This window comes from Candoia aspera, chromosome 4 (genome assembly GCF_035149785.1).
Source record: "Candoia aspera isolate rCanAsp1 chromosome 4, rCanAsp1.hap2, whole genome shotgun sequence".
Classification (NCBI taxonomy): domain Eukaryota; kingdom Metazoa; phylum Chordata; class Lepidosauria; order Squamata; family Boidae; genus Candoia; species Candoia aspera.
This window is the reverse complement of record NC_086156.1, coordinates 97974873-98002536: the sequence shown is the minus strand read 5'-3', so window position 1 is coordinate 98002536 and position 27664 is coordinate 97974873. Positions and strand designations below refer to the sequence as shown.

The 27664-nt window shown below is 45.1% G+C and overlaps 2 protein-coding genes across 2 annotated transcripts in view; one reads left to right on the top strand and one right to left on the bottom strand.

The window, feature by feature from the left end:
- The first annotated feature begins 4310 nt into the window (after positions 1 to 4310).
- On the top strand, positions 4311 to 8955 carry LOC134495599 (ferritin light chain, oocyte isoform-like). The gene is made up of 4 exons (XM_063301130.1): positions 4311 to 4563; positions 7211 to 7357; positions 7480 to 7605; positions 8646 to 8955. Exons 1-4 carry the CDS (start codon positions 4462 to 4464, stop codon positions 8802 to 8804), a joined length of 534 nt encoding a protein of 177 aa, XP_063157200.1. The 5' UTR covers positions 4311 to 4461; the 3' UTR covers positions 8805 to 8955.
- A 1093-nt stretch (positions 8956 to 10048) lies between these two features.
- GYS1 (glycogen synthase 1) overlaps positions 10049 to 27664 on the bottom strand; it is a 37045-nt gene continuing 19429 nt past the window's right edge. Inside the window, exons 9-16 of the mRNA XM_063301128.1 lie at positions 27513 to 27572; positions 27162 to 27240; positions 25819 to 25932; positions 24849 to 24975; positions 23080 to 23175; positions 22416 to 22579; positions 14108 to 14188; positions 10049 to 12741 (exon numbers count right to left, since the gene is read on the bottom strand). Of these exons, the coding sequence (XP_063157198.1) occupies positions 12433 to 12741; positions 14108 to 14188; positions 22416 to 22579; positions 23080 to 23175; positions 24849 to 24975; positions 25819 to 25932; positions 27162 to 27240; positions 27513 to 27572 (1030 nt within the window). The 3' untranslated portion in view covers positions 10049 to 12432. The remainder of the gene's footprint in view (positions 12742 to 14107; positions 14189 to 22415; positions 22580 to 23079; positions 23176 to 24848; positions 24976 to 25818; positions 25933 to 27161; positions 27241 to 27512; positions 27573 to 27664) is intronic.

Below are 27664 nucleotides of genomic sequence, written 5' to 3'. Positions count from 1 at the left end.
ATGGAAGACAATATCTGGACAGCACATAAACCTCAGTGAATGAATCAGGGCGATGGAGCAATAACAGTCTAATGAAAAAATTCTTGTAGATTCTCAAATTTGAAATTTCTTCCCTTCACATATTAAGTGTTTAGTGTGATGGGAGGGACAATGTCTTTTAAACAGGCAGTCCCATTTTATGAACATTTAGATAAAATTCCTATCAATTTCACTTGAATAAGGCCAGGGGCTATCAAAGTAAGAGATTGGGGGATAGAAGCCAAACACTTATTGTTGGAGTGGCCACCCATAGGCCTCTGGAAAGCTCACAGGTATAAAACAGAAGCAGTGTGCTATAGTGGTTAAGGCATTGGACTAAGGAGATGTGGGTTCAAGTTCACTCTTGGCCATGGAAACTCACTGGCTGTCAGCCTTCCCAGGTAAACCAGACAGGAAACACGACCAGATGAACTAATTCTACTTTATTGTAAGGCTATATTAACAGAATCTTGCAAGTCTGAAAGTACAAATCTCCCACCATCTCCTTTACAGCCTGAGAAGTTAGAGAGGGTCCCTTCTGAGCCTCTTGCTCCACCTGATATGCAGCTGTGGGCCGTGCCCTCTCTTATCTGATCCTTCCCTGGGCAGCATCTCTTTGCCCCATCTCCCAAGGTCTTTCCCACATACCATTACACTGGCTGACTGTGGGCCAGTAACATACCCTCAGTCCAACCTTCCTCACAGGGTTGTTGCAATGGAGGAAACTTGGAGGAAACGCATATGCTGCCTTGAGTCTCTGGAGCATGGGGATGGGCTATAAATGTTTTTATATCCACTAGCCCAGGGGTTGGCAACCTACATATCGTAAAGCCACGGGCCATGTATGTGAGTGGATAGCAGGCCACTCTCTCCCTCTCTCTTGGGAAAATACACTGCCACTTGGGAGGATTCTGTGGGGCAAACCATAGAGATGCATTTCTTTCTTAGGGGAAAGAAAGGGAGGCGTGGTCAAAGGGAAAAATCTGTCAAAATCTGTGTCATTGCAAACTAAGCCCCTTTAGTATGGGCATTAACACCTCAGGTTGTTAGGGGGGGGGGCTGGATTGTGACACTGTGCCCACCATCTTGCAGATGTTGACCTCTCTCCCGATGGATGTTCCTGTGATACAATCCATTTTTGTGCCACTTCAGGACCGAACATCTCTTCCTCCACGTGCAACCAGAATCCACATCTCCTCTTCATTTGATTGGGTTCACACAGCATGCTAGGCCACAAGCAAGCAAACTTCCTTCGGAAGTCACTGGCCTTTGGCCATAAGAAAAAATTCATTTATTCGCATCCTTAGATATTGTGTAAACGCACTACAAACCCATTTCTTCCCCTTCTCCTGATTTCTGGGAGGCAACAAAACAAGGACTTTAATTTCCTCTTTTCACATCTCCTTTACAGATCTGATCATTTCACAATAACTCATCATGAGTTTAATGTTGTCATCTTTCAAGTCAGGCAGGGGAAAAACTACACTATCATAAATGGACAGCTTAGTCACATGATACAGGGACAGATAAGCTTAAAGGGAATCCAAACTATATGACAGCTTCCCCAGTACGGTGCCTCCCACAATTTGCAGAGTTCAACCAACAATTGCAGGGCAAACAAGCTGGGAACTGTAGTGCGACACCTCTGGAGGGCACCAGGGTAAGAGAGGGTGCTCTGAAATAAGGCATCAGTAAGATGAGTTGGAGATGGGGAACAACCATCTGTCCTGCTTCTCTATTCGCCTGTTTAAGGATTCTGTCTTACGCAAAGTTTCGTTTCTGCTGAGGTCATCATCATGTGGCCTGTGCATGACAGCTAGTGTGGAGAGGTAACTTAAGGAAATAGAAAAGTTAGAAGACACAAATCTGTACTATACATTCTAATGTAAGAAGAGAAATAAATTGTTATACTTCAGTTCATCTTCATCACAACTGCTCAAGATGTCTGAAAAATGCATCCACAACACCCGAAGAAACTGGCAAATAAATAAATGTAATAGAGAGAAAAAGTTGTTTTGGTGGGATACAATTGAGCAGATAGACTATATTTTTTCAGCATAAATTTGCAGTTGTCTATAATTACATGTGGTTAAGCATTCCAATCTACTGAAAATGAGAGCGAGTGGAAAAAGCTACCAGACACCTGTCTTTGGTAAGATTCTACAAAGGTGGAAATTTCCATTTTCAATGTAAATGTGGCTGACTGCACACAACCCTTTTTGCTTAATTTTTATTCCTATAATCTACAAAAAAGAGAGGAAAAGACAAATACAGCAAAACAGAAAATGAAATGTATGAAAAAGTGAAAAAATCCCAAACAACAAAAAACAAAAGAACCTAATAAAATTATAAGCAACTCAGTTTTTAAACAACAAATTAAAGCTTGCCAACACAGAATCATATTGATCAGTCTTTTCATTTAATTCATAAAGGACACATTCAGAGGCTTTCCAAATCTTTCAGTCATTTGCTTGCCAGCCTAGTCAGTGTCACAGGTATACCTGGTCATTCCAGTTTATAATCCAGTTTATAATTCTGTGGAAATTATGGCTTGTTCAATAAACTATGGTTAAAGAAATCACAGTTTACACCTACCTAGGCTAGAAACTTTATTATTTTTAATTTGGGCAGTGTTGAGCTTCAGGGTTTAGTGACTGTGGTCTAGACAGCAGATTTTCTGATGTTTTGCTGGCAACTGTGGATGGTATCTTCAGAGGCAAGGTGGTCTGCTCTGAAGATGCCACCCAGAGTTGCCAGTGAAATGGCAGTAAATCTGCTGTCTACACCACAGTTACTAAAACCTGAAGCTTGACATTGCCCAACAGGCACTGGCTGTGAAAGCCTACACCAGTGTGTATGTGTATGTGTATATGTTTATATGACATAGCTGATGCTTGAGGTAGAAAGCCTATTTTTGTTAGGAACATATACATAGAGTATTATCAATAATGCAACCCTAACCCCCCCCAATACTTGGGAAACATTCCAAACTATCAGTCATTAATGTGATCCCATGTTGTATGTGGTTCTATTTTTTTTATTTGACCCTTCACCACATCCAGCTCAACTGGGGTTACACTGATAGACCCAGTTGGTGTGGCAATGACTCTATGGAAAAGTGGTAGTCTAGTTTTGCTAAAAATACAAGATCTTTGGACCCCCACCTCCCTGTACCATCCCAGTGAGTTCTTTTCTGAGACCAAGGATTCATGGACAGAACAGCCTCAAGGCCTCACGGAAAATAGGAACAAAGCATTTTTTTTTTGCTGAATCATCCTGAGGTTTCTTCTTTGGGGTCAGGCTGTGTAGCTGGTTTTGCTGAGTCACTTTAATGAGGGATGAAGTACACAGAGGGGAGGGGGTGAGTATGAAACCCAAAGCCATTGAACTTCTTTTCCAGATAACACTGTTTTTAAAAAATATTATCAATGGTGTGGCTAGCATTTTTTTTTTAAAATATCATGGATGGGCTTAATGATCTTACGGGCCACCCCCTCGGAAAAAGTACCGTTTTGTTTCGGGATAGTGTAATATGAATTTTTAAAAAATCAAACAAGCATTTGCAACTAGCTACTATGAATCATATATTTAAAAAAAGAAAGGATATTGTGAAGAACAGGATCAGCACCAGCATGGCCTGGTATGCCCTTTGCTGATTCACACAACACACTAATTCTTTAATCAGAGTTAGTAAAATTAAAGATGCTAAAGATGTTTCTGAGTCAAACCTGACTACTGGGGACAATGGATACGTCCATGTCATTTATTTAGCAACAATTTAGAAGTGGTTTGCCACTGAAGAGAATTTTTTCAGCTACCCAGCCTACCCTTTAGCTCTGGGATCTCCTGATGGTCTCCCATCTACCATCCAGTCTTCACCCAGTTGGACCTCTGCCCAGCCCGGGGGCTGCTAACTACTGAGACCAAAGGCGACCTACCCGATCCTATCCAGGCTAGTCTAGAGCGTCGTGCAAACTAGCCTCTCTGGACTGCGCCCTCCAAGTTAGGATCAGCCCTAATTAACGCCATTACTGTAGTCATTTGCTGGTCGTATTCAACAGAAGGGACCCCTTGATAACACTTTCAGGACTCCGCAGCCGAGAGCTAAGCCCAAGCCCCGCTCGGAGTCGGAACCTCCGCTCCGCGCCCGAGTCCGCACAAGCTCCCCCACCCGCCCCCGGCAGGCCGCCCATCTAGCAGCCCCCTCCTCGAGAGCCAAGGGGGCGGGGCCTCGCGTTTGCACTCGGCGCGGAGGGAGGACTTCGGAAGAGCCTCCGGCTGCCTATAAAAGCCTTCCTCTGGGCTCGCCGCGCTCAGTCCGGACCTCGCTTTTGGCTTTCGTTCCTTCGCTCTTGCTTCAACAGTGCTTGAACGGAGCAGGGTCGCAGCCACCCCATCCTCAAGTCCTTTTGCCAGCCAGTCCAACCAACTTCGACTTGCACCATGAGCTCTCAGATCCGTCAGAACTACCATGCCGAAAGCGAAGCAGGCGTGAATCGCTTGGTCAATCAGTTCCTTCAGGCCAGCTACACCTACCTGTCCTTGGTGAGTATCAAAAGGCGGAAATCGCCCTCTTCGTCCCCTCCTCTGATGTTTTCCTAGCTTTGCCCGACCTGGTCTCCTGGATTGATGTTGGAGTACAATTGCTACAAATGATGGGAGTTGCAGATCGGTACCTCTGGGGAGCACCAGGTTGGGTAAAGATGCTTCCCCCACCCGCCAAAAGCCGGTCTGTGTGTGCGCTCGCGCGTGCACAGGGTCAGAATGGAAACATTTTTCTCTCCACGTAAATGGTGGGTATGAACATTCACGCTGTTGGAGCGGCCTGGTTGCTTTGTTTTAAGTAAACAGTAAAAACCACTGCCCTTTCCTGTAGTCCAGCATGGCGTACTGGTGTGGCGTGTTGTGCTATTCTGTGCCGTGGCCCCACCCAGCGATTCCTTTTCCTAAACCCGGCGAGTCTGGCTTCCTCTGTTTATAAACTGCGTAAGGAAAACCGCCCCCTCCTTTTCAGGCTCTGGTTTTAGATTGGCCTCTTCCTTTCCTCCAGAAAATTCACCCTCTGCTTCTCTTTCTTTCCCTGTAGTAACCATGGAGACCCAAGCAGTTTTCCAGAAGCTCTCTTCTGTTCACTTGGCATAATAGGAGAAAGAGAAGAGCATTCTTCACGGGCTAGCTTGTTTAGCCATAAATAAATCTAGCCTTCATCACCCTACATCCTGCAGATGTGTTAGACTTCAGGTCCCATCATCTTCCTGTGGGGCTGTCCTTATTTCTGTAGATTCCTTTCTTTGTCCACTGCTTTTGATCCTGGTAGTATTCTGAGTCTGCTGGCTGAACCGGTGTATCTCTTATGTGAGCCCATCGGCTGAGCTCTTCTGCACCTCTAATATCAGTGTCTCCATTTTTATCCTATAAGGATCCCTTCCTTGAGATTCTTGATAGCCCCATGAATATATAAATATAAATAGGCACACAGAGCCCTCTTGTTTTTTTAATGCTGTATACATGTGCCCTGAGGATGCGCCTTGTTTGCTCCAAATCCTAACACTGCCTTAGCGTTTATACTATTCAGCTCTCTGTTGAGTTGATATGAAGAGGTTGTTCAGCTCACCTGGGCTGTTCTGGCTGGGAATTATGGGAATTGTATCTCACTACCAGAATGTATCAATTAGGAAAAGTGCCCTGGCATAGAGTCATTTTTGCCCTGTAAATAACATACCCATTGTCTGTCCTTGCTATCTGGTTGGTTTTGGCACCAAAGGAACTCTACGCAATTTATGTTTTGGTAGCAAAGTCCGCTGCTTCATGTTTACCCATTGCTGCATCCTCTAGAATGTTTCTGAAGGGACAGATGAGGTGGAGTTAATGATTTAATTATGTCAAACACCTTTATCAGATAAACTGGAAGCAAAGGCTGGACAGATAGGCTGGGGCAGGGGCAATGGGCATTATGGCCAAGGTTTATCCATGTTTTGTTGGGTATGACACAACACAGTGAACACAGTATGATTAGCCGTAAACTGTAGTTTATAAACCACAGTGGCTAGGTTGACACAATGTGTTAAAAGCCATTTAAAACAATGTTTTGGTTATTGGTAACCAAACTTTTGACCTATTCTGCTGGAAGCAAGTAAGTGGTTTGTAGACCTGAACAAACCTTTGTTTCTGGATACTCATAAGGCTCTCCTTTTGAACTAATGCTTGCAGTCCACCCATATAGTAGATAGCAGCTGAGATGTTTTTGAATAGGCAGAGGCCTAGAAAAGAATTTCAAAGGGCTTGAGTTAGGAATGCAGCTGGTCAGGGTTGAGCCAGGTAATTCTTACATAATGGTTATTTATATTTACCCCCATCACTGCTGATTAGGGCTTTTCCAGAAAGAGATTAACTTTCCTGCTAAAGCGACTCTTAAAAATCATATACGGGCAACGGCTCAGTTATGCATTGCATCGAACTGCAGATTTGCAGCACAGTAATCATGGAGATGAATCACGACATTGAATCCGGAATCTAAGCCATGATATACTGCTGTTTGTTTACTTGTTCTAGCCTTTGGTCTTAGGGGACTGTTGGGGGAGGGCAGAGCTGCAAACCATCACTGTGGGTTGGCTGCAGGCAAGCATGAAAAACAGTATTTATGTAAACCCCCCCCAAAAAAGAAAAAAAAAAGTTCTGTATTGTATTTCAAATCAAAGGCTTTTGGCACTGCAGGTTAGTTACAAATCTATTATTTTGGGATCCTGTCTAACCATAATTACACTGCCGATTCAAGTGCATGGTGTGAGACGCATGAATTGGAACCACCAGCAAAGCCTGGGATTGTAGCAATCTAAAAGCCATGAGCCATGATTTATAAATCAGTAATTACCAAATCCACACAATACAACCAAACCTAAATAAGCTACATTATAATTTAATACAGGGACATGAAAGGAGCCCCCGTGGGCGTCCCCTGGGCAACGGTGACATCACCCACAAATCCTTTCAATACAGAAGCGCCTGGGTAGGTGCTTCTGACAGGAAAAAAAAAATTTAGTACCATCTGTGAATTAAATGAAAGGGAACCTGGATCTTTTAGTCTAGGTAAGCAGTTGTGGCCATGAGTGATAACCTTACAGACAGGCGTGGGGTGAGGGGGCAACTCCTGTTTCCCGACTGTGCCAATTCAAAACTTCTCCCTCCCTCCCAGGGTTTTTACTACACCCGGGATGATGTGGCGCTGCCCAAGTTCTCCTCCTCCTTCCGCCACCTGTCTGAGGAGAAGCATGAACAAGCGGAGAAACTCTTGACCTTCCAGAACCGCCGTGGGGGAAGAGTTGTCCTGCAGGATGTCAAGGTGAAAACGGGGAAGAACATTGCAGTGGGCAGAGGCTTAATGAAAGCGGTGGTTGGCTGGCAGGGGCCATTCAGATAAGAGTGGTGTTACTGAGATGCGATTATCTCTTTTGGATACTCCAGAAACCAGAGCAAGATGAATGGAAGAATGGAATCATTGCCATGGAAGCTGCCCTGAAGCTGGAGAAGACCCTGAACCAGGCCCTGCTGGATTTGCATCAAGTTGCTTCACGCCATACAGATCCCCACGTAAGCTAACAGGAGAAAGTTTGCAGGGTTAGGTTCAGTACCGTTTCCTATTAATGCCCACCAAGGTATCCTGGAGTACAGGTAGTCCTTGACTTACGACCACAATTGGGACTGGAATTTCTCTTGTACGTTGTTGCAGTTGTAAGTCGAGTCACCAGGTGACTGGACCCGATTTCATGACCATTTCGATGGTGGTGGTTAAGTGAATTCAGCTTCCCCAGTGGACTTTTTTGCTGGAAAATGGCAAAAAAAATTCACAGAATGTGACCATGGGATGCTGCAAGCGGTTGTAAATGTGAGCTGGTCGCCAAGCACCTGAAATGCGATCATGTGACGGCAGGGGTGGCGGCGCAATATTTTGCGATGCTTGGAAGTGCTTTACAGGCTGTAAAGCACCCTTTCTGAGGCCGTTGTAACTTTGGACTGTTGTTAGACAAATGGTCGTAAGTCAAAGACTACCTGTACATTTTTAAATTACCCTTGGCAAGCAGTTTTGGCATATTTGCACAGGGTTAGAATTAGGGAAAGAAGTATGGAGAACTTGCAAGTCTCTAGCTGCAAGAAATGCTCCTCATTGGCTAAGCTGGATGGTGCTATACTGTTGGCAGTTGAGATTCAGCAACATTTGAACATCATGAGTTCCCCACATTATCCACCCCAAACCATCCAGCCATGGTGGCTGGAGAGTGTGAATTGTGCCTGACAGATCTTGGATGCACCATGCTCTTTGAAGGGCACAGAATCTGCTTTCAGCTCTTAATGGTGTTAATGGTGGTTGAGCTTTCTGCATGCAGTATCAGTTTTCTGCATTCCCATTGTCCTGAAACAAGTTTAAGCAGATGCCAGCTGGCCATCTATCAAGAATGCAGTGGATTTCTTACCTTGGTAGGAGGTAGGACCAGCTGATTTTGAGGTTCCTTCCAGTTCCTGATTGATGGGATGATTGACAGGCATTAACCCTTCTAATCCTTGGACTACCTGTTTAATATAGGTGGCTTTTCTGTGGAATCCTTGAAGTAAAACCCCTTTCTTTTCCTAAGCTTTGTGACTTCTTGGAGACTCACTATTTGGATGAGGAGGTGAAGGTGATCAAGAAGCTGGGAGACCATGTGACCAACCTGAAGCGTGTTTGTGCCCAGGAGGAAGGCCTTGGGGAATACCTCTTTGACCGTCTCACTCTGGGCGAATCCAGTGACTGAGCCTAGAGGTACTGCCTCCCTCCCAGTTCCTACAGCCTTAAGTGTGTTAAAAGTTGGCTGCTCAATAAATATGGTCTCTGTGCCCCTGTCCATTTGGGGGGGAGGAGCTGAGTCTGTAACTGGCATTAAATAAACTTGGCATTAAGCACTACATCCTGTGCATGTGTATATAATTGGGAGGATGGTATAATAGGCCTGTCTTGCTTAATGGTTTGGAGACTTGTATTAAATTAGAGCAAAGATTTGTTTAATCCAGCATTCAGTCACAAATAGAGACCAACTAACACATGCAACCAGCATCTATGAGTCAAACATGGAATGCTCCTAACATAAACTTCATTTGCTACTAACGGAAAGATTTGAGATAATTGCCATGTGGAATTGGAAGTTCTAGGAAAGGAACTGCAGAAGAAAAAATTGACAGGCCTCTGTCACCAGTGTGGGTAGGGCAATTTTTTTCTGGCTTTTAGTGGGGATTTTAAGCTTGTTTCACTTACTATGGGGTCTGTACACTACTGACCACTAGGTTGCAAGAAATGACATTGCTAATTTACAGCAGCTGTGGTCAGAAGGGATCCAGTTGCCAACTCAGTGCAGAATCTGGACCTGTAGTCACCAATATAGTAAGAAGATGCCCACACAGGAAGGCTGCATGGTGGTGGTTTGCTGCTTGCAGTATCCATGCTTGTTGCACTTTGCAAACTCTCTCCCAACAATGCTTATCTAAGGGAAACAGTCCTTATTGCAGAATCTGAAATCATAATGAAGTTTAAGGTTTGGGTATGAGTTGATTTTAAATAGGGGCAAGTAAGTTCTGAGCCAAAGCATTAAGCATATAGGACTATGTGCTTGTAATTGCCCTGTCTGTCTGCATGTACTAAAAAAAAGTTTTAAATACAGTTAAAGCAGTCATCAGAAAGCCAGTAATTATGCACCGTGTCCTCAGCTTAGCAAGATACTTGGAACTGGAGGTGACAGGCAGAACCTTGAGCCAGCAGCATGAAAATCAATTGTGTAACTCCAAGACACACCCTTTTGAATCATCATCACGCATTCCTATGAAGTGGCTACCTTCCCAGTGCGGCCATCAGCAATCCAATTGGCTTTGTTTAGCATTTAGTGCCTATTCTTTGTGACTGTTGGCTAATTCTGCCTAGTACGATAATGTGGTCCCAAGGACCTGAAAGCCGGCAGATTCAGAAGACCCATTCTGCAGCACAAGGCACACTCCCTATTTTCCAAAACAATTTCCAAAGCAAATTTTATTTTGAAATCATTTAAGTTTGTCTTACACCCAGCTTTCTTCTTTATAGTTTGTTTTTCCACACAAGGGGCAGGGAGAAAGAGACACAAAAATTCAAGCATTTCTTTTAACATCCATAAATAAAAATCTGAGGTTGGGAAAGTTGGAGAAAAGAGAAAAGGGGCTTATGGCCCAATCCGGCGTACTTCCGCTATGCTAGAACCATATCTCCCCATGTTTAGAACCAAGTTGGCTGGGAATTTGGGGAGCTACATCCCCAAATACCTGGTTCTTAGGCATGATTGCATCAAAGGATTGTGAGGAAGAGGAGGCTAACAAGTTTTTTTTTTTTTGGTAAAAAATGATTTTCCTTATTGATAAAGTTGGCAGGAGATGCAGAACAGAAGGGGTTCTTGTGTACGTTGGCATTTGCTCTGCCTTTTGAGGTAGTCGCCTCTCATGCTGGACTGGGTATTATCCACATACCAGCTAATTAAACGTACAGCTGCCAGGAGCACTTCCTCACTGCATGTCTGCACTATACCACCTGTTTTGGTCATATGCTGTGTCATCCCTGGTGCAGGATCACACCATCTTTGTACTGCATCATTAGCAGAACCCTCATCCCAGATGTTACAGGGTATCATAGGGAGAGTTCAACAGCTCAGAGGCAACCAACTAAACCAACCTAGAGCATCGATAGCCAGCATCACCATTCTAACAAACAGCACGGGGTTTTACCTGATGGGCAATGTGACTGGACTTCACTTTAGTCCAGAGCTCTTTCTCTCTTGCATTAAGATGAAGGATGGATGCTGGAGAGCTGATGGATTTTCGACTGGCTTATACTCAGGATGTGCTAGACCATAACTCCCATTAAGCCTAGCTAGGATGATGGTGAGGTTGTACTCGCACATCTGGGGCGTCCAACTTGGAAAGGTTGGACTAGCACTACCATAGCAGCCTGTTACTCTTTTCTTAAGCAAAGTGCATGTTAGAAGGTGCTCATCTAGCTTGTTTCAGAGGTTTTAAGCACGCAGTAGTTCTGCTTGCCTTGACCCTGCTGTCGTCTTAAATTAATCACGGTCTGTGCAGAGTGAATAATACCACCACCCTTGGAATCATTCTTGAATGCTCTTGAGTGTCCACTGGGATAAATTCCTTAAGTTCCAAAGGCAGCTCTAGAAGACCACTGACTTTTTTTAGTTTGTTGAAAAAGAATTACTTTCTCTGTGCCATGATAGAGCCACGTAAGAGCAGTTTATGTGGCAAGGTGGTCCTAGGTTCCCTTGCACCTTAGAAGTCCATAAAAATGCACATTTAGATCCTTTGGACACTCTACAATACCCATCCCTGAACCCTGGCCATGTTGGCTGAGGATGATGGGAGTTGAAGCCCAGCACATCTGGAGAACAACAGGCTGGAAAAGGTCAAGCAGGAAAGCTGCTTCGTTTTCCCAGCCAGATCCTGTATCCTGTACCATGGGCACTTTTTCAGATCTTTCTACACCTGCACATTTCAGAAGACCTGCCGTTAATTAGAATTTGCTCTTTGCTCTAAATGGCTTTGCAAATTCCTTTCCAGAAACAGACAGAACAAACTGGCAAACAGTCCCAAAGTATGAATTGAGATAGTCTGGATATATTGTAAAAGACCCTCTTTTCCTTAAAAAAGGGCTCTGTCTGAAGAAGAGCAGAGTCATGGCTTTTAAAGAAAATTTCCAAACTCCAAGCAATACACTTTCACAGACCTCCAGATCACTCTAAAACCCTGCTGACCATACATCCCCATGGGGCCTCTATGCCAACAATCCAGGGTTACCAAACAAGATGATAATATTTAGATGCGCTCATTTCATGAGCAGCCTTTAAAAGGTCTGTTCTCTTTCTGACTCAATGAAACCTTTGGTAGTAGGGAAGGGAAGGCAACCTTAGACCTTTCCTGTGTCCCTTCCATGAAGGCCTCCCATTTTCCCTTTTCTCCCATTATTACTGTTTTAAAAAATGCAGCAAGGTTCTTAAGATCTAGAGAGTGCCTTCCAAAACATCAGCAGCACATGGAGGGTGTTTGGGAGGAGGAAATGCGTGACCTCACGTTCTTAGTCCTGCTGAACACAAGGACACATCTTGTGTTCCGCAAGAGAGCTGAAGGGTCCCTTCCTGACCCTTTCCACCCTTGGTGTTACGTGATCCAGAGAAGACCATCTACTGATTTTTAACTGAACTACGTCAAGTTTGAGCCCCCACCACTTCTGTCTGGAACACCCTAGGACCTACACTCTAGGCTTATTTCAGAATGCAGCACTAGGTAACAAGCTGACTCTTGAGGATAGGGGGAGGCGTGGGAAAGAGTGGGCAGGCGAGTCAGCGCAACTCTCCTGCCTGCCTAATTCTTCTCTTCGATCAGGGAACTGGTGGGGCTGCTGAGGTCACTGGGGCTGCTGGGGAGGGTGGGGGTACTAGCATTGGAGGACGTGCTTGCCTCACTAGACCCCTTCTTGGAGTGCTTTCGCCACTCAGGGACTGGACCCATCATGGCTGGGGGCTTGATGTTCTGCCTGTCCTTTTCTGCCTCTTCTTCCTCATCGTACCGCTCATCGTCCTCTTCGGTCTCGCTGTGATGGGGGCTGGAGTGGCGGGAGATGGAAGGAGACGGAGGTACCGAGGCTGGGCGTGGGTAGCGGAAGCCCTGAGCCTGCCAAGGTTGAGGACAGGGGAACAGAGTGGATGAAAAAAAAAATGGTGAAGAATCAAGCAACTCCGTCTGGTATCCCTTGTCCCCCTTCCTGCCTGCAGCCACTTCCTAGAACTCCTGAACTCTCTCTTTCAAATCACCATGCAGGACCATCAGATGCCAGCATCCCAGCTGCTCTTCATTTCTTCAAGATGAGAACAAGATCTGGCCTTTGAGAACTGCATTCCAGACAACAGACAGGGCCAGGGCCAGGAGTGGCCAGGCCCACATTCCAACAGATGCATCATTATTACAATGTAATCAGTAAAATAGAATTTTATATCATCACACCTTTGTATTTACTGGTTTCCCATTCTAGCATATTAAAAGTTTACAGCTCAGGGACAACTTTTGGAAAGAGGGTTTCTGGGACCTGCATCATGGGCTTTCAGTCTCGGGCTGTGTGACACATTCTTCCTGGAGGATCTACTTTGCCCTTTTATTAGAACTCTGCAATTCACCAGCTGGAGCTGCTCAAATAAATGAACAGATCCTACGAGTTTGGGAACAGGGCCCCTCTGAGCATATGCCCAGCTGGGAGTGTGTGATCAATACCAGAACCAAGCTTACAATTCCTATCACACATAATAAATCCCCTCAACCCTTTCAGGGATTTTTAGCAGGACAAAATAACTTTCTTGCTATTAAGATGAGATGATTAGAAATATCCATGCCAATCTACTGCACATCACCAAGCAGCATATTTTGATTTACTTTTTGCCCTTCTTGCCTTCCACAAATTTGAGCCCAAGTATATCGAAACAAATGCATATTCTTCCCTTTCACTCCTGCCTCTGTTTCTTACACATTTCTCTGCGCTGAACTGATCTCCTAAGGCCTTCAAAGCAGGACCTGCTTTCTTAGACTTTTCAAAGCAACTTTTCCAACCCGACTGGAAAAGGTTGGGGGAGACTGTTGTAAAGCAAGTGATGGCAGGGCACAAGCAAATATTAAAAATGGCAAAGATGGGATAGAACTGTTGCTTTTTTAGCAAAATCCAGGATATGGCTTTCTCTCAACAGACACTGGTTGATGGCGCTGATGTTTGTACTTTTTGTCTTCTGGCTTACTGTGGCTCTCACAGATCTCAGTCAGGTCATATCTAGAGCCATTTTCCGGATCCTCTGTAGAGAGCATTGCCACTGTTAAAATATCCCAGCCAAGGAAGCTAAAGATTCTTTTAAGTGGGGATACTTAGATCTGAATTTTTGGCTTTAGGAGTTGCTGTAGCAATGGGCTATGGTCTGAGCTGACACTGGATTTTAGGGTAAGGGGACCCGACATAAGGCTGATGTCTCCTTCATCTCACACAGGGGACCCTACTTACCGCAGTTGTTTCATGTGGCTCGTAGGTGAAGTTATCAGGGAACGCCTTTGCAAGGGCCATATGCCGGGCATACATGTAATACTGCAAAGAAGGGTGTGGCAGGAGAAGAGAGAAAAAACATTAGGATCCCACTGACCCTAAAATCACCTCTCACCCACTGACTTCCTCCCGGTTCCCACTGCAGGCAACGGAAACTGTATCACTCAGGCAGGCAGCACACATCTGCTTCCCAAAACACATGGAGAAGTTCTCCCCTGTGCCCAGAACAACCGAATCATCGACTTGATTCTAAAACAGTTGATGTCTGTCTTTGAGAGTTGGTGGGAAAAGCTTTCTCCACATTCAGGTTCTTTGATGGGGGGAAGGAGGGGGGCTGATAAGGATAAGAAGGGGAGCTTTCTCTGTATCAACACTTAAGCTGTGGAATACTTTGCCCTGGGCAGCTCAATTCTTAAGTTGCTTTTGCATCTGTCTAACCTTCTTGGAACTCTGCCATGAGTTGATAGGGCTCAAAACAAATGCTGGGTGAGATCTCGTCTTCCGCACACAGATTTCTCCCCCCCCCACCGAGTTTCCTTTCTGTATGTGGGGAAAGAGATGCAACTCTGTCAGCCTACAGAAAGAAATCCAGCAATCTGGCAAATGCCAGATACCTTCCTGCACTGCAAGATGGTTGTGGAAAAGAGACAGACGAGAGGTAAGGGCAGTAGTGAGCCAGATGGGAAGCTTAGCAGCTCACACTTGATTGAAAAGCCACATGTTGCCCACCACTGTTTATTAGATCAGCCTTCCCCAGTATGGGCACCCCATAAATGTGTGGAGTAATTCTCAGAATTCTTAGAAATGGCCAGATTGGCTAAGGGGAATTCTGGGAACTGAAGATCACACATCTGGAGGGCACCATAATTAGGATCCTATATCAACAAGTACATCTTTAATCTTATGATCTATTTTATCTCCTGTGTTCTTCTTTATTTTTATTACCATATCTCTGCATATATCTAAACATGCCTAAAGCTTTACAATATTTTTTAACAGTTCATTTAACTTCCCTTTTATTTTATGGTCGAATGACACTTTGTGACCCGCAACAAAGGCTTCATAAACATTAAAATGATAAGATACTGTATATTTCGGTATAAATGAAACAAATTCATGTTTGTGGCTACACCACTTTACATTACAGCTTGTGGAGTGGAATGCTTTCCTATACAAATACATCTTTCAATATAAAAAATGAATATTTTGAAGAAGACGCTAGACCAGAAGATGTCTACAATAGCCTTTTTCCTATAGTGGATATATTATTGTAGGAAGAAGCTTTCAGTTATTAAGTTCTCACTTACAACTCAAAAGAGGGTGGTACATGCACAGGGTTACCATCGGTGTGAACAGCAATCTATCATGCTCATTTGCTTTAAGGACTTCATTTATAAAAAGAGATTGAACAAGAATCTTTCTCCCTCAACTTTACCAGGTTTTCTCTAAATTAGGAATTTGGGAGCTGTGTATGAAATTCTGAAAAATGTTTAGGTAAAAAGGTTTAATAATGATAGTTTATAAAGTAGACACTTTTCCTCTCTGGAACTTTTTCCTCTAAAAGGGAAAATAATCCAATCACTTCAAATGCAGGGTTGTGTTCTGACAATGTGTACCAGAATAAATATGGGAACAAAACCCTTTCAAGGAGCTTTTACCACACCCAACGTTTCAAAGATGAGTTGATGGGAATAGTTTGACACTTGCCTACTTCTAAGAGGGGAAAAACATCTTGGTGGCCTTATAAACTGTAAATAAATATGTTACCCATAATTATTTGCACCAGTCTCCATAATCTTCTGACATGTGCTTTTACTTAACCCCATCAAAAGCTGCTAATATTCCTGATTTGTCCTCAATTTATTTCTGCTTCCAGGAAACCGCAGAGGACCGGGAAGAGGGATTAAAATCGTGCTAAAGGATTGGTTGAGCATGAAAGACAGACAAAGTAGTCTTTGGACTGTACACCGTCATGTTCACTGTTCCAATGTTACCGCTGCATCGTAACGTTTCGCGTGTCATTTGGCTGATGCGTGTTTCGTCTGGGAGGGGAGGAGGATTCCATCTCGTGGGATTGTTATATGTTAGCAGCTGGATTGGAATGTGTTTGGGTTATCTCATGTGTTCAAGGTTCCTTTCCCAGGACATCAGCAGAAACGGTTACCAGCACCTGGGGGGGGGGGGGAGTTTGCAACGGCAGGGCGAGGGAAGTGATTACGTTTGAGCCGAGGGTTTTTAGTTTGTATTTGGCGCGCTTTTGCTCATTCTCAGCTTTCTCTGTATTTGCATACTATTCTTTAATAAATCAGATATCATTAAGTTCCTGCTTGTGAGTCTGAGTCTATTAGGGTAGGCAATCCTTACATAAAGCTGAGAATCTCAAAAAATTTACCGTTAACCCCTTTCCAGATTTATTTTGTGAGGGAGAAGTGCTAGCGATGAGCAAACCAAATCCCCAAACCACGGAAAGCGAGGAATCGAGCGAGGGGGAACCCAACTCCACGGTGATAAGAACAGAGAGGGTCCCTACTCGGGAGCTCTCAGAAATTCGGGAGATGTCGAGCTCCAGCCTGGGAGAAGAGGAGGTTGGAGGTAAAAGAGCCCCTGACCTGACCAGTGAGTCGCCAGGTGAGCTGATCACCTGGGATGAAACACAGGGACCCCTACCAGGGACGTCCAAAACGTCTTGGAAACAGCGATACCCGATGTCCCCAACCATGGTGAGGCAGGAGGGAAAGGAGGATTCCCAAACCCCTGACCGTATAAGACTGGTGGAGGCCAAATTGGAGTCAATAGAATTTATGCTTCAGAAAATAGCAATGGACTGGGGTCCTCGGGAGAGGAGGAGAGGGGAGTCTAGTAATAGGCATTCGTCCCCTTCTTCGCCCCCCCCTTCTTCGGAGGAAAGGAGTAGGACACGGCACAGAGAGGAGGCAAGGGTGCCGAGGGTGCGAATTTCAAGGTCCCTTCCTCAAGAGCGGAGATCCCTGGGAGCTAAAAGAAAGTCCGACCGCCCAGCTGTGGTGAAGGACCACCCGGAGTGGGGGTTAAGGACTTTACAGTTAAATTTGACAGAGATCCAACTAAGTTATCGTTCTTCCTTACTAATGCAAGGAGTTATATGGATGAATGGGAACCGTATTTTCGTTCAGAAAGAGCCAAGATTAATGCCATTGCCACTAAGCTGAAGGGGCAGGCTGCCGATTGGTATGTGCAGTTATGTCAATCGGATGCTCCTGAGCTGGAGGAGTTTGAAGAATTCCTGTGGGCATTGAAGCTACACTTTGAAGACCCGTTAGTTAAAGAAAGGGCAAAACAGGCGCTGAGGGAGCTTAGCTAGGGGACACGATTGGTAGCGGACTATGCTCTGGAATTTAAGGCTCTGGCTGGGAAGGTTGAGGATTGGTCCCAATCTACCTTAATAGAGCTATTTAAGGACGGTCTGAACACGGAGGTCCTGAGGTGGTCGCTTGGTAGGGACGACCCAGATACCCTGTATGAATGGATACAGTTGGCAGGGAAGGCTGAACATGCCCATGAGACCTTTGCTCACAGGAAGGTGATGAGATATTCTGGGCTCAGCAAGGGTTCCCGCCTTGCTGCGCCTACTGGAAAGTCCGGTCAACGTGCCTGGGAGGAGGAGAGGGAGCGCCGTTATGCGAAAGGGCAGTGCCTCCGATGTGGAAAGGAAGGTCACCGAGCGGCGGCGTGCCCGAAGGGCAAGACCGATGATCGTTCAGGGAAGTCGGCGGGGAAAACTCCCTCCCTCCCCAGGAAAATGAAGGCAGCCAAGGCTGAAACTGAAGTGGAGGAGGTTCCCTACTTTGGGTGCGAGGGGGAGCCCGATCTACACCAGCCGGCGGGAAACGCCAGCCACCTGCTCTAAAGAGCGCCTGTGGGCAGGTGGTGGAGGACGGGCGCGAACATGTTTTGGTGAGTGCCAACTGTCCCACACTGAACATGAAAGTGAAGTTAGGCTCCCGCACCAGGACCGTTGAAGTTTGGGCATTGATTGATTCGGGGTGTTCGTGTTGCTTGATGCACCCTGATGTGGTGGCTGCTCTGGAGTTACCCAGCTTTCCACTGCAGCGTCCCATGATTTTCACCCAGCTGGATGGTTCTACTGCGGGAGGGAAACCGGTCACCCATTTCACGGGAATGGTGGCGTTGCAATTGGGCAGCCACCGTGAGGGGCTGCAGTTTGTGGTGGCACCTGTGGGGCATCCCCTAGTCATTCTGGGGATTCCTTGGTTGGTCCAACAAAACCCCTATATAAATTGGGTGCACAGGACTTTGACTTTTGGGGATGGTTTCTATCAAGCCCCTGGGGAGGAAGACGCTCCAGAGGCTGCAGTGGGGAGGGCGGCGGCAGCAACCCCGCATTTTGCTGTCACACCACTGGAGGGCTTGCCGGAGCAATACCAACGCTTTGCAGATGTGTTTGGTGAGAAAGAAGCGGACCAACTCCCACCCCATCAAAAAACTGACTGTGCGATAGAGTTGGTCCCCGACGCTCAACTGCCCAAGCCGAAAATTTATGCCATGACTCAGAAGGAACTGGCGGCGTTGAGGGAGTTTGTGGACAAGAACTTGGCCAGGGGGTTTATTGAACCGGCAAATTCGCCAGTAGGCGCCCCCGTCTTGTTTCGAGCGAAGAAGGATGGGACATTGAGACTTTGTACAGATTACCACAGATTGAATGCGGTCTCGATATTAAACAAATATCCTCTGCACATCTGGCTAAGGGGAAAATCTTCTCTAAGCTGGATTTGCGGGAAGCCTATTTCCGCATCCGCATACGGGAGGGGGATGAATGGAAGACTGCTTTCAATTGTCCACTGGGTTCTTTTCAGTATAAAGTTTTGCCTTTTGGGTTGGTGGGGGCACCAGGGGTGTTCATGCAATTGATCAATGAAGTGTTACATGAACATTTGTTCAAGGGTGTACTGGTCTATTTGGATGATGTTTTGATTTATACTGAAACGGAAGAGGAACATGAGTGCTTGGTGAAACAGGTGCTTAGCAAATTGAGAAAGGCTGAGCTCTATGCTAAGCTTTCTAAGTGTGAATTTCATAAGACTCAGCTTGACTACCTGGGGTACAGGATCTCTGACAAGGGCATTGAGATGGATCCTGCGAAGATTCAAGCCATTTTGGGGTGGGAGTGCCTGCGCACCCGTAGGCAGCTCCAAAGTTTCCTTGGGTTTTCCAACTATTACTGCCAATTCATCCAGGGGTTCGCAGAAATTGCGTTGCCTCTGATTTGTTACGTACAAAGGGGTTGGGGGACACACGCAAGGTAAAGAACGCGGGGGCATTGCTCAATTGGACAACTGACTGCCAGTTGGCTTTCGACAAACTCAAAAGCCTGTTCACTGCTGAACCCATTCTTCAACACCCTGATCCCACTAAACCCTTGGTGGTTCAAGTGGATGCTTCTGTAATGATTGCCTATTCCAATAAAAGGAGTCTCATCAGTAGTTACTAGAGAAAACTAATTTATTGAATGAATAGTATGCAAAGTACGAAGAAAGCTGAGAATGAGCAAAAGCGCGCCAATTACACACTTAAAAAGCCTTGCTCCTGTTGCAAACCCTCCCCTCAGGCTAGCATAGCAACCACCCACCCCAGACGCTAGCAACCGTTAGAATCGGCCTGAGAAAGTAACCTTGAACAGCAGAGATAACCCAAACATACATTCCAGAAGATCACAAGTCAGCACACAGGAACTTTACCAGCGTGGCCAGGCAGGCACGCAACTGCAGATATGACATGTGAAACGTTACGAGGAACCATAAACATTGGAACGGGAACACGACAGCTTCTGATTTTTCAATTGGAGCGCTCTTGCTGCAAGCGGATGCTGACAACCGCCTGAAGCTGTGTGTGTATCTGTCTCGGAAATTTTCCAAGACGGAAAGGCGGTGGCACGTTTGGGAAAAGGAAGCTGTTGCTGTCAAGGCGGCTTTGGAGGCATGGCGCCACCTTTTAGAGGGGGCTAAGTGTCCTTTTGAAGTTTGGACTGACCATAAAAACTTGGAAGCGCTCAGCGCACCCCGGAAGCTTAGTCCTAAACAGATCCACTGGGCACAATTTTTTAGTCGCTTTGATTTTAAATTGAAATTCATTCCGGGTAAGAAAAACTTCCTGGCTGATGCGCTTTCCCGCCTACTCCAGGATGCGGTCCAGGTACCTGACATTGTGGGTACGGTGTGGACAGCACCCCAATTGGGGTTGCAAGCTGTCACACGCAGTCAGACTCGTGCGCAGCTGCCCTCAGCTTCGGTTTCACCGGCTGGGGGAAGGATGCCAATTCCCTCTCAATTGCAACAACAGTTTCTGCTAGAGCTGAAATCTGACACTTGGTTGCAAGCGAATAGAGACAATGTTACATTTGACAGAGGCTTAGCTTGGAAGCAAAACCGCCTCTATGTCCCTGACAGTTTGCGAAGCGAAATTTTGATTAGGTCTCATGATGATAAAGTGGCTGGTCATTTTGGGTTTGTCAAAACCTTGCATCTGGTACACCGCCAATTTTGGTGGCCCACATTGAGACGTGATGTAAAAAGCTATGTTGCTTCTTGTCCTGTCTGTGCCATGTCAAAACGGAAGGGGGGTAAACCGCAAGGGCTGCTGCAGCCAGTGGCCAGCCCCTCCCGTCCTTGGGAAGAGGTTTCTATGGATTTCATTGTGGATCTGCCTCCTAGTCAGAGAAAAACTGTCATTTGGGTGGTAAAGGACTATTTTTCCAAGCAAGCCCATTTCATTCCATGTGCTTCTATTCCGTCCGCTCAGCAGTTGGCCCGCCTTTTTCTAATCCACATCTACCGGATCCACAGTAGCCCCTCCCGCTTGGTCACGGACCGTGAGACACAGTTCACTTCCCAATTTTGGAGGTCATTTTTGAAGCTGGTGGGCACCAAGCAGGCATTGTCCACTGCATCGCATCCAGAGACTGACGGATCTACGGAGGTTCTTAATTCAACCCTGGAGCAGTTTTTGAGGGCATTTGTCAATTATCAACAGGATAATTGGGTTGATCTGCTACCTTTTGCTGAGGTGACTTATAACAACGCCGTTCATCAGAGCACAGGGCACACCCCTTTTCATGTTATTTTTGGACGGGATTTTGTCCCCATCCCTGAGTTGCCCCAACCCCCCACGCAACCCTGCTCTCCTTCTGATTGGGCTGCTCAGCTAGCTGATTCTTGGCCAGTAATTCAGCAGGCTTTGGCTGAGGCCCAGTCTACTTATAAGCTGCACGCCGGTAAGTGGTGCACCCTTCAACCTGATTTTAAAGTTGGGGATCAGGTCTACCTTTCCACCAAGTTCATAAAGTCCCCACAACCCTCCAAAAAGTTGGCTCCTAAGTTTGTGGGTCCTTTCCCCATTGTGGGCATCGTAAACCCTGTCACATTTAAACTGGATTTGCCTCACAACCTGAAACGTTTGCATCCTGTTTTCCATTGCAGCTTGCTCAAGCCTGTCACCCACTCCGATCACTGGCACCCGCAGCCTCCACCTCCTGCTCCGATCATGATTGACGGACAGCAACATTTTGAGGTGAAGGAGGTCCTTGATTCTCGCAGGCATCGTGGCTCCCTGCAATACCTCATTCGTTGGAAGCACTTCCCCCACCCTGAATGGGTGTCTGCCCATGATGTTCAATCTCCTGTTTTAGTTAGACGCTTTCATCTGGCTTATCCTCTGAAACCTGCTCCTTAGTATTTCGTTTTTTGGGGGGGGCGGTATGTCATGTTCACCGTTCCAATGTTACCGCTGCATCGTAATGTTTCGCGTGTCATTTGGCTGATGCGGGTTTCGTCTGGGAGGGGAGGAGGATTCCATCTCGTGGGATTGTTACATGTTAGCAGCTGGATTGGAATGTGTTTGGGTTATCTCGTGTGTTCAAGGTTCCTTTCCCAGGACATCGGCAGAAACGGTTACCAGCACCGGGGGGGTGGGGGGAGTTTGCAACGGCAGGGCGAGGGGAGGGATTACGTTTGAGCCGAGGGTTTTTAGTTTGTATTTGGCGCGCTTTTGCTCATTCTCAGCTTTCTCTGTATTTGCATACTATTCTTTAATAAATCAGATATCATTACGTTCCTGCTTGTGAGTCTGAGTCTATTAGGGTAGGCAATCCCTACATACACCCTCTGGGGGCAAACAAGGGAATCACAACACGTGAAGGAAACCAAGCAGATGAAATGCCAAAGAGCAGAGGAGAAGGACTATCACAATTGCACCTCACTGTGCAGATAAAGCTCACCCTTCCCAGATATTTCCAGTCCAAGAGATCAGAGAGCCTCTCCGTGCGGTTTCGCTGGATGATGCGCTGCCTCCGTGACTGCTGGCAGAAGCTGTAGAGGAAAGAGGTCAACTGTGTGCACGACTCATCCAAGCCCCGGAAACGTCTGTCCAAGATGTAGATCCCTGGTGGGAACCAGAAAGCTGTCAGAGGACCTGCATCGCCTTGATCCAATAAAGAGAGCTAACAATTGACCAAAGGAAGGCAAGGCTGACTTTCTTAGGCCCAATTGAGCAGCTGTTGCCAGAGATGCAAGAGAATAATATAATGGAAAATGTTTAGATACACACAGTACACACCTGCCTTTATGACGCTCTGCCACATACAGTAGGATTCAAATTGCTCAGTCTTCTCCAACTGGAACCCACTGATCTTTGAATTCTTGCTCCAATATGCCCTAATACACCTTGCTTTAATCAGCTAAGTCTGGACTAGAACAGGTAGGATGCAATCATCCTAGGTCATTTCTCCCTATTTTTTTCCTCTAGAAACAGACAGGTTGATCTACCCACCCAAATTATTTTCTCAAGATCCAACTAGAGGTATGCTCCTGTGGTTGGATAAGGATTGCCTGCACTCCCACTGTGCCGATCCCTGTCCCCAGGTGTCCCCAGGGGATACCAACCGTAGGCAGATGGATCTGCTATGTGTTCCTCCATAAAGCAGCCAAAGCCAGAGAGGTTGGTGGAAATGCTGGGGATGCCCATGACGGTGCATTCAGCTGGAGAATAAAAGAGAGGTGATTTGAGGGCATGGAGGGATTAAGCCCCAGGGATATGCACCATCTCAGGAATTTACCGTGCAGCCTACTTATCTCTGGTCATTCAGTACGCTTTCTACTCCTTAAAGATATTATTTACATATTAACTGTTCTTATTATGGTTCTGTTCAGAATTATCAACATAACTTTGTTTCAGGCATTACAAGAAGCTGTGCTTTCCTCACTATTGGCATTTACCCCACCACTCCATTTCAGCAATGATTCACAATGCAATGTTGTTTCTATCATCTCTTCCATTACTGAGGTTCAGAGGTGAGTGTTCATCCTTTTCTAGCCAAAGCAGCACTACCAACATACAATAGCGCACACTTGGCAGGGAAAGCTGACTGGGTCCTGGGGGAGGAGGAAATGACATGGAATAACCTGGAACAGGGCAGCATAGCTGGCTAAAAACAGTAGCAATCTACTACGGTGTTTTATTATTGCCCCCACGTGTGTATTTCCAATGCATTTTAATGTCATATTATTCATTCTGAACAGGCTTTCTTTGCTTAAGTGACAGCAGGTTAAAATAAAAATGTGAAATTGTGTATAAAACATACACCTCCATTATTTCTAACAGTCCTGTCTCCTTAAATCAAAAAATGAAGGAAAAGCCATCACTTAGGAAAGTACTCATGGAATTATGTGGGAAAACATATGGCTAAAAAAGGCCTTACAGGTTGCAGTGGGCCAAACCAACAACAAATTACACTGAAATAAATGGATTTCAGATGAAGAATTCAAGAACTGACCATCCTGGCTCTTTTTCTTCCATCATTTTTAGAAAGCAAAGTTACTAGGCCTCAGGACTAACAACTTGGAATTATGTGCATAACATACCTGGTGCAATCTTGCAACATGTTACTATATATATATATATATATTTGGCCTCTGTTTATAAACAGAAACTCAACAAATTAAAGTATAGCCAAATATTTATGAATTTGCCTTATTCCAAAGAGCCTATAGTTGGGGAGATTATCTGGAAATTTCAGTTTCATCATTCATTCATTCATTCATTCATTCATTCATTCATTCATTCATTCATTCATTCTCTATCCTGCCTTTATTATTTTTATAAATAACTCAAGGCAGCAAACATACCAAATACTCCTTCTTCCTCCTCTTTTCCCCACAACAGCAACCCTGTCAGGTGTTGGGCTGAGAGACAGTGACTGGCCCAAGGTCACCCAGCCAGCTTTCATGCCTAAGGTGGGACTGGAACTCACAGCCTCCTGGTTTCTAGCCCGGAGCCTTAACCACTAGGCCAAACTAGCTGAAAGAAATGCAGGTTGTCAAAATGTAATTCTGCCCCTTTCTCTGAATACTCTCCCAGATGATCTCATTTCCTACTGCTCCTCCAATTTTCCATATTTCTTCTTTTCTTGCTGTTAAACTGCTCACTGTTATACACCACTAATTATGCAAAAAAATAAATCCTGAAATTCACATAAATGTCATCAAAGTCAGCAGAACCCTGTAATCAATACTTCCTCCCCATTGGTATCCATCTGCACTGCCAGTTTCTGATCACAGAAATACTAGGGTTTATTTTCAGTACCAGGTGCAATGGGGGTACAGTATCCATAAGCCTGCCAGTACCCATAAGGCTGCCCCTACAGCACACCTACCTGGAGTGTAGCCCCATGGCTCATAATAGGAAGGGAACACCCCCAAATGGCAGCCTCTAACAAATTCTTCATAGTCAACTGGAAGCAAAGGACTAGTGGAAGACAGAAATTCTGGATGGAAGATGACCTGGGGGGGAAGAAAAGGGGGAGGGAGGGAGGAAGCGAGGGATATTCTATTTGTTCATACACTCTCAGACTCAAGAACTGACTCCTAGTGGTTTACATAATAAAAAATCCATAAAAACACAATAATGATATACTGATGACAAGTTTGGTAACCTATAGGCAAAGCCCTCCTTAAAGATATATATTGCATTTGATCCTTATGGATGCACAAGATAGCTGATTAAAGTTTATGCCACTAGCATTCAACTGATGGCTTTGGAGGAGATTTCGATAAAACAGGATCCTTTTTTAATAATATATTTCATGGAAATAAGCTGTTAAAAAGCAAACTAAAAAAACAAAGATCCCATGATAAACAGATAACTAACTTTGTTTTAGGAAGAAAACAAAAAGGTGAAAAGAAAAAAATACCACGGCAACAATAAAAATAGTAAAATATGGCCATATACCCACAATTTTAATAAAGCATTTAAAGCACACTGGACATATATCTAAACTGCATCCACTAAAATTCTTATTATTGGTCAGGATGTCTATAGAACACCAAGACTAAAGGAAAAGTACATGAATTCAAAAAATACCAGCATAGGGAATTCAGAATTGCTTTCAAACCAGCATTCTTTCCTTCAATCATTTTGGATTACTAAAAACAAGAACTTCTAGATTCCCAAGAAAAAATAAAACTTAAACAGGACTGTTAAAGGAGAAAAATTACCCCGATAAAATCAGCCACTAAATATTATAATTTCCAACATCACCTTAAAGATCCTAGCTTTTTAAAATAGTGCAAATATCCCTCCCAAATATCTCACCTCTGTGGGATGGACAGGCATCCCTCACTCACCTTGACACGGTCGGCACTGCTGTTAAAGAGACCAATGCGCCGAATGGTGTTGAGAATAGGGTCGGTGGAATCGTCCAGCATGTTGTGAGTACAGATTGGGGGGAAAGAATGGCGCTGATTGGAGAGAAAAATCCAGACAGATGTTAAGAGCTTGGGTTTAAAACCTTAAGTCTGGAAGAGAAGCAAAGCCTGTAATCCACGCATTAAACTGAACCCAAGAGTGCTTCTACGTTTTCCCTGCTTTGCCTCCTTCTTTATAAAGCTGGCAGGAAAATACATTATGGTTATCTGAAGGAATCTCTTTATATTGAAAGATAATCTCTCTCTCTCTTTCTCTCTCACTCACTCACTCATATTTACATATTATTTTCTGTGTGAAGAATGTGGATTTCCTGGTCTAAACACAGAATGTATGAAATGTGTTTGGGGGCATGTACAGAACTCGCCACTGGGAATCCTACATTCTCAATGTTTACTCAATCTCATTTCTTATGGCCACTTTGGGTGGCTTACAATATCAAAAAAACCAATTGAAAATAGTTAAGAAACACATGAAAGAAACAGCAGCCCAGATTAAAAACAACCAGACCAACAAAAAGCACGATATGGGCTTTCCAGACACACTACACCAGGCCTGGGAACTGAGCCAGGTCTTAGGCCTTCCGGAAGGAATCCCAGGAGAGTGGGCACCATCCGTATCTCTGGAGTATCTTATTCTTCTTCCCTGTTTCATGCAGAAGCCCTGGAAAGAAAGGCACATCTCCTTTCTCCATGCACATCCGTGTGGCATTCTTGACCTTATCTTGGAATACCCTGGCTTATTTCCTACTTAGCGCAGCCTTCACTGAGATGGTAAAGCAGTGGCTGAGCTGTACAATTCCAGACAGGGAGAGGAAGGGAGCTGTGATTAAATGTTCTTTCATACAAAACATAAGATCCTTCCCCCTCCCCAAACCCCAAGCAGTGTTCATCTTTTCATTTTTATAAAACAAGCTCCAGTAAACTAAGATATCTTAATTAAGGAACACCAATCCAACATCCTTCTATGCAGTCACCATCTCTGTTCCAACGTTGCTTCAATCACAAGTCTTTTCTATCTCCAGAACCAGCATGGCCATTGCTGACAGTCCTGAGAGTTGGAAGTCCACACAGCCAGGCTGGGGAGGGCTGAATGAGAGCAACCTACAATCCAGGCTTTTGGATCCAGGCTCCAGAATCCTCTGCTCCTACTCGTCTAGCTGCACGTCCTTCTAAGGGACCCTCAGCCTAATTGCAACCCATCCTTCATGTACAGACACTCTGACCAAATTTCTTCAAGACTTGTTTTCCTCATGTCCCAATACCTGAGTGGCAAAGATGGCTCTCTTCATCATTGTGAAATCCTCTTTGTCCAACATTTTGTTCATGTCAGGAAGGTTCCCCCTGAGTTAGAAGAGCAGGCAGGCAGTGATTAATGGGGAAACATATGAATTACATTTACTGCTTTTCACTCGGATGCATATTCTAGTTTTATAGCAGAACCAAGGTTTCTGAGATAGGCTTATATGAGAATTAAGATTTCTCAGAACATAAAAGGCAAAGAGAAGGAGAAGGTCTCTAAGTTCCCATCCACTGTAGCCAGGGAACCCAGGAGCCCATTCCCAGATGCTCAACACTTTATCATATTTTTTCTCGTTTTCTCCTAGGAGACTTACACGAGGAGGGACTCGTACAGTTTTTTGCCAAACTTCTCCTTCACTGCATTGGCTGTGTCCCTAGAGTTAAAAAAAAAAAAGGGGGGGGGTAGGGAGGAAGAAATTATAGTTTGCAACAGAAGCTGGGGTTCCTTGAATGCTTCTGAATCAAG